This window comes from Salvelinus alpinus, chromosome 30 (assembly GCF_045679555.1).
Source record: "Salvelinus alpinus chromosome 30, SLU_Salpinus.1, whole genome shotgun sequence".
In the NCBI taxonomy this organism is placed as follows: Eukaryota; Metazoa; Chordata; class Actinopteri; order Salmoniformes; family Salmonidae; genus Salvelinus; species Salvelinus alpinus.
In genome coordinates this window covers 1,573,975-1,580,931 of record NC_092115.1, presented here as the reverse complement: position 1 = coordinate 1,580,931, position 6,957 = coordinate 1,573,975, and the positions used below count along the sequence as shown (strand labels likewise).

Sequence of the window (6,957 nt, the reverse complement as noted above, 5' to 3'; positions counted from 1 at the left end):
CAGTATTGAGTAGCTTGGATGAATAAAGTGGCCAGAGGTGCCCAGAGTAAACTGCCTGCTACTCAGTCCCAGTTGCTAATATATCCATATTATTAGTGTATTTGGATGGAAAACACTCTGAAGTTTCTAAAACTGTTTGAATGATGTCTGTGAGTATAACAGAACTCATATGGCAGGCAAAAACCTGAGAAAAAATCCAACCAGGAAGTGGGAAATCTGAGGTTGATCGTTTTTCAACTCATTCCCTATTGAAGATAGTGGGATATTGGTCATGTTGCACTTCCCAAGGCTTCCACTAGATGTCAACAGTCTTTAGAACCTTGTCTGATGCTTCTACTGTGAAGTGAATGAGACGGGAATGAGTAAGGTCTGCCATGAGCTGAACATGCTGACCATGCGCATTCATGCGAGAGCGAGCTCTGTTCCATCGCATTTCTGAAGACAAAGGAATTCTCCGGTTGGAACATTATTGAAGATTTATGTTAAAAACATCCTAAAGATTGATAGTATACTTCGTCTGACATGTTTCTACGGACTGTAATATGACTTTTCGTCTGAACTTTTGCCTGGACCTGCCCGCGCGTCGTGAGTTTAGATTGTGTACTGAACGCGCGAATGACAAGGAGGAATTTGGACATAAATTATGGACATTATCGAACAAAACAAACATTTATTGTGGAACTGGGATTCATGGGAGTGCATTCTGATGAAGATCATCAAAGGTAAGTGAATGTTTATAATGTTATTTCTGACTTCTGTTGACTCCAATATGGTGGATATCTTTTTGTCTTGTTTGGGCTCTGAGAGCCGTACTCAGATTATTGCATGGTTTGCTTTTTTCCGTAAAGCTTTTTTGAAATCTGACACAGCGGTTGCATTAAGGAGAAGTGTATCTAAAGTTCCATGCATAACACTTGTATATTCATCAACATTTATAATGAGTATTTCTGTAAATTGATGTGGCTCTCTGCAAAATCACCGGATGTTTTTGGAACCACTGAACATAACGCGAGTATTCTGAGATTCTTTGATATAAATATGAACTTTACCGAACAAAACATACATGTATTGTGTAACATGAAGTCCTATGAGTGTCATCTGATGAAGATCATCAAAGGTTAGTGATTAATTCTCTCTCTTTTTCTGATTTTTGTGACTCCTCTTTTTGGCTGGAAAAATGGCTGTGTTTTTCTGTGATTTTGCAGTGACCTAACATAATCGTTTGTGGTGCTTTCGCCGAAAAGCCTTTTTGAAATCGGACACTGTGGTGGGATTAACAAGAAGTGTATCTTTGAAATGGTGTGAAATACTTGTATGCTTGAGGAATTTTAATTATGAGATTTCTGTTGTTTGAATTTGGCGCCCTGTACTTTCACTGGCTGTTGTCATATCGATCCCGCTCCATAAGAAGTTCAGCCAGTACATGCAGCCAGATTCCCAGCTAGATTCACAGCCAGATTCACAGCTAGATTCACAGCCAGATTCCCAGCCAGATTCACAGCTAGATTCACAGCCAGATTCACAGCTAGATTCACAGCCAGATTCCCAGCCAGATTCCCAGCTAGATTCACAGCCAGATTCTCAGCCAGATTCACAGCCAGATTCACAGCCAGATTCCCAGCCAGATTCCCAGCTAGATTCACAGCCAGATTCCCAGCCAGATTCCCAGCCAGTACATGCAGCCAGATTCACAGCTAGATTCCCAGCCAGATTCCCAGCCAGATTCCCAGCCAGATTCCCAGCCAGATTCCCAGCTAGATTCACAGCCAGATTCCCAGCCAGATCCCCAGCCAGATTCCCAGCCAGATTCCCAGCCAGATTCCCAGCCAGAGGCAAAGATGAGAGAAAAAAGAAGCTGCAGAAAGATAACTCCAGGGACAGCCAGAAAGATGGGCTTGTTTTCGTCTCAAATGACACTACGTCTTTCCCCTTCTTTTGACCAAATCTTTATGGATCTGGTTCTGGTCATACATAGTAATCAAATACCTTATTCACATTACCCATCATCACTCTGTTACGTTGCGCCAGATGTCACTCATTTGTTGCAATTCCACAACAGAGTGGAATCGCATCACCCCCTTGCGGTTGAAGGCTCCGTTTCAACATGAATGCTGTATACTTTGAATTTTTCCAAACTCTGTGTCTTCGTCAGTCAAAGAACAGGAAGTTTCCAAACCACAGAAGAAGATGAAAATGTGGTTTCGACGATGGGTTTATGGGATAGCTAACAACTTGTAAATAATTAGCCACTCCTATAAGTGAGTACTATTTTAATAGTATGTTAAACATAACACACATGCCTGCTAAGCAATGTTCCCTCCCCTCAATGTTCCCTCCCCTCAACGTTCCCTCCCCTCAACGTGCCCTCCCCTCAACGTTCCCTCCCCTCAACGTTCCCTCCCCTCAACGTGCCCTCCCCTCAACGTTCCCTCCCCTCAACGTGCCCTCCCCTCAACGTGCCCTCCCCTCAACGTTCCCTCCCCTCAACGTGCCCTCCCCTCAACGTTCCCTCCCCTCAACGTTCCCTCCCCTCAACGTTCCCTCCCCTCAACGTTCCCTCCCCTCAGACTGCCACGCAGAAGAAATATCAGCCCATGCAGAGAAGCACGAGATTGAACTTCACTCAAGATTCTACAGTTTTCTCCTTTGACAGTATCAACGTGTTGCTCTACTGTGTGAATTGTGCTCAAATCAACACAATATTAGGCACTTTCAATGTAACATACCGAAACAAAACAAACTATGCAAACTGAGTATGCAAAACTAACTGTGCAAGATATTTTCTTGTAGGCAGAGGACATTGGAGTAGGATTCAATTGCATTGACAGGCACAACAACATTCTACACAGACAGGTGCACGATAACCAATCAGAGCTGCAGTAGGCCTATATGCAAATAGCCATTGTCATATATGGATCTGTGCCATTAACTTTGAACTGGACTGTGTTGACAGTATGAGCGGTCACGACTAGATGCGCTTGTTTGAGATCAAAGCGAGAGCTGCATGTAGCCACCTGTGCACATTTGTGACCGACCAGGCCGATCTTATGTCGCAAAATTTGAAATGTTTTATTTTATTTTTTACATTGGATAAAAGTAGACACTCCGATCTAGAAAGTGGTATATCAGTTAAGGAACAATGAAAGTAATTCTGCTTTCAAAGTTGATACATTTGTAACCTCACCTTTGTGAAAATGGTCCATGAATGTGTTGGTACCTACTGGAGAGCTCTTTGTCTACACCCATTCAGCATCATTCACATCATCTTAAGCTTTAGCCATCTCTTTAAGGATTCACATGTGAGGCCATGTACTAAACAACCAAAGACTTCAAGACTAAAGGCTGGTTTATACTATGGGTGTGTTCGTAAATTGAATCTAGAGTGCCAGAATGTGCTCTAGTATAGTAGTATTGTGGGGGGAGTGGTTGCTTCCTACAAGAGCACAAAATGTTTACATTTCTAGTCGTCTTTGAAAAGCCAGTTTGGTAAAGAGCTGTTTTATATCTTAAAGGGTCAGTGACATTTTAGTTTGTGATGGTAATGAGGTTTGTTTTTTATGATAATTATTAGGTGGAGGTCGTTAAGTACAGTATAGCCATAGCCTAGCTATGTACAGTACCAGTCAAACGTTTGGACACACATACTCAGCAATGGACATTAGACCGGTGGAAATCTGTCCTTTGGTCTGATGAGGCCAAATTTGAGATTTTTGGTTCCAATCGTTGTGTCTTTGTGAGAAGCAGAGTAGGTGAACGGATGATCTCCGCATGTGTGGTTCCCACTGTGAAGCAAGGAGGAGGTGTGATGGTGTGGGGTTGCTTTGCTGGTAACACTGTCTGCGATTTATTAACAATTCAAGGCACACTTAATCAGCATGGCTACCACAGCATTCTGCAGCAATACGCCATCCCATCTGGTTTGCGCTTAGTGGGACTATCATTTGTTCTTCAGCAGGACAATGACCCAACACCCCTCCAGGCTGTGTAAGGGCTATTTGACCAATAAGGAGAGTGATGGAGTGCTGCATCAGATGACCTGGCCTCCACAATCACCCAACCTCAACCCAAGTGAGATGGTTTGGGATGAGTTGGACCGCAGAGTGAAGGAAAAGCAGCCAACAGGCGCTCAGTATATGTGGGAACTCCTTCAAGACTGTTGGAAAAGCATTCCAGGTGAAGCCAAAAGTGTGCCAAACAGTTATCAAGGTAAATGGTGGCTACTTTGAAGAATGTTGTTTAAACACTTTTTTGGTTACTACATGATTCCATATGTGTTATTTCATAATTTTGATGTCTTCACTATTATTCTACAATGTAGAACATAGTAAAAAATATATATAAATAACCCTTGAATGAGTAGGTGTGTCCAAACTTTTGACTGGTACTGTAATTCTGTCCATTCTGGCTAAGGTAGTCATTCTGGCCATGGTGGTCATTCTGGCCATGGTAGTCATTCTGGCCATGGTAGTCATGGTGAATGTTGGTCATTCTGGCCATGGTAGTCATTCTGGCCATGGTAGTCATTCTGGCCATGGTGGTCATTCTGGCCATGGTGGTCATTCTGGCCATGGTGGTCATTCTGGCCATGGTAGTCATGGTGAATGCTGGTCTGACTCACGTGAGTTCTCCACTCCTCAGCAGACAGATCTCTGCATCCTGAACAGCTCCAGTCTGGTCAGGTAGGTCCTCTGATGTGGTGTCTGCTGTACTGGCACCACTGTTGCTGGGCAAAACAAACAAACAAACAAACAAACAAACACACACAGTGTCAAAAATAGCATCAGGCATGGGTTCTGAATGTGTATGTGTGTGTGTGTACTCACAGCTCTGCTGCCCCCTGGGGGTTGGTGTGAGGAGAGCAGGTAGTGAAGGAGAGAGAGTCACTGTTGGAAACACCATTTACTTCCTCCTCTGTTATGATGTCATATGCACCGTCATCTGCCCTTGGCACAGCCGGGTCTGAGAGAGCGTGATCAAAAGGAACATAACATTAGACCAATTAGGATCTGGCTAAAAAATACTTCAGTTATAGAACCCATTGCCCTTTACGGTTGTGAGGTCTGGGGTCCGCTCACCAACCAAGAACTCACAAAATGGGCAAACACCAAATTGAGACTGCATGCAGAATTCTGCAAAAATATCCTCCGTGTACAACGTAGAACACCAAATAATGCATGCAGAGCAGAATTAGACTGATACCCACTAATTATCAAAATCCAGATAAGAGCCATTAAATTCTACAACCATAACAAAGCCATCACCTACAGAGAGATGAACCTAGAGAATAACCCATAAGCAAGCTGGTCCTGGGGCTCTGTTCACAAACACAAACACACCCCACAGAGCCCCAGGACAGCAACACAATTAGACCCAACCAAATCATGAGAAAACAAAATTATAAATACTTGACAAACTAGAATGCTATTTGGCCCTAAACAGAGAGTACACAGTGGCAGAAAACCTGACCACTGTGACTGACCCAAACTTAAGGAAAGCTTTGACTATGTACAGACTCAGTGAGCATAGCCTTGCTATTGAGAAAGGCCACCGTAGGCAGACATGGCTCTCAAGAGAAGACAGGCTATGTGCACACTGCCCACAAAATGAGGTGGAAACTGAGCTGCACTTCCTCACCTCCTGCCAAATGTATGACCATATTAGAGACACATATTTCCCTCAGATTACACAGATCCACAAAGAATTAGAAAACTAAGCCAATTTTGATAAACTCCCATATCTACTGGGTGAAATACCACAGTGTGCCATAACAGCAGCAAGATGTGTGACCTGTTGCCACAAGAAAAGGGCAACCAGTGAAGAACAAACACCATTGTAAATACAACCCATATTTATGTTGATTTATTTTCCCTTTTGTACTTTAACTATTTGCACATCGTTACAACACTGTATATAGACATAATATTACATTTGTAATGTCTTTATTCTTTTGGAACTTCTGTGAGTGTAATATTTACTGTTAATTTGTATTATCTATTTCACTAAACATATGTTTCCCATGCCAATAAAGCCCTTAAATTGAAACGGGTGAGAGTGAGTGAGTATGAAATAATGTTTGTGTAACCATCCGTCTAATTTAAGAGTGTGTATCTGAGTGTGTCTGTGGTCTCACCTGTGTTGCTGTGTTGCATGGTTCTGCCAGGTTGGGGCAGAGGGTTAAAGGGTGTGTGTGGTGCAGTACAGGTATCTTCCTGAGGATGGCGCTCTACCACAGCACTGTGCTGGCTGTAGCAGACTGAGCAGCAGCGCTCTCTGGCGCCCCCCTCCATCAGGCTGACTGTGTTACTGCAGCAGTAGTAGCAGAACCCATGGCCACACAGTCTAGGGAGAATACAGTCAGAACAGAGAGAGACAATGAGACAGTGAGACGTACCTGCAGGTGTGTCTGTGAAGCCACCAGCTGAATGGACTGCTGCAGGAGAGACAGTGAGAGGTACCTGCAGGTGTGTCTGTGAAGCCACCAGTTGAATGGACTGCTGCAGGAGAGACAGTGAGACGTACCTGCAGGTGTGTCTGTGAAGCCACCAGTTGAATGGACTGCTGCAGGAGAGACAGTGAGACGTACCTGCAGGTGTGTCTGTGAAGCCACCAGTTGAATGGACTGCTGCAGGAGAGACAGTGGGAGGTACCTGACACCAGCTGAATGGACTGCTGCAGGAGAGACAGTGAGACGTACCTGCAGGTGTGTCTGTGAAGCCACCAGCTGAATGGACTGCTGCAGGAGAGACAGTGGGAGGTACCTGACACCAGCTGAATGGACTGCTGCAGGAGAGACAGTGAGACGTACCTGACACCAGCTGAATGGACTGCTGCAGGAGAGACAGTGAGACGTACCTGCAGGTGTGTCTGTGAAGCCACCAGCTGAATGGACTGCTGCAGGAGAGACAGTGAGACGTACCTGCAGGTGTGTCTGTGAAGCCACCAGCTGAATGGACTGCT

General features: G+C 44.4%; 1 protein-coding gene across 5 annotated transcripts in view; it reads right to left on the bottom strand.

The window, feature by feature from the left end:
- Positions 1-6,957, bottom strand: part of LOC139559660 (FYVE and coiled-coil domain-containing protein 1-like) — a 60,926-nt gene that overhangs the window by 14,778 nt on the left and 39,191 nt on the right. For 4 of the 5 annotated variants that reach the window (XM_071375850.1, XM_071375851.1, XM_071375854.1 and 1 more), the window contains 3 exons: positions 6,131-6,339; positions 4,824-4,959; positions 4,619-4,723 (listed from right to left, as the gene is read on the bottom strand). In XM_071375850.1, coding sequence (XP_071231951.1) covers positions 4,619-4,723; positions 4,824-4,959; positions 6,131-6,339 — 450 coding nt within the window. The remainder of the gene's footprint in view (positions 1-4,618; positions 4,724-4,823; positions 4,960-6,130; positions 6,340-6,957) is intronic. The other variant, XM_071375853.1, reaches the window with a different exon arrangement.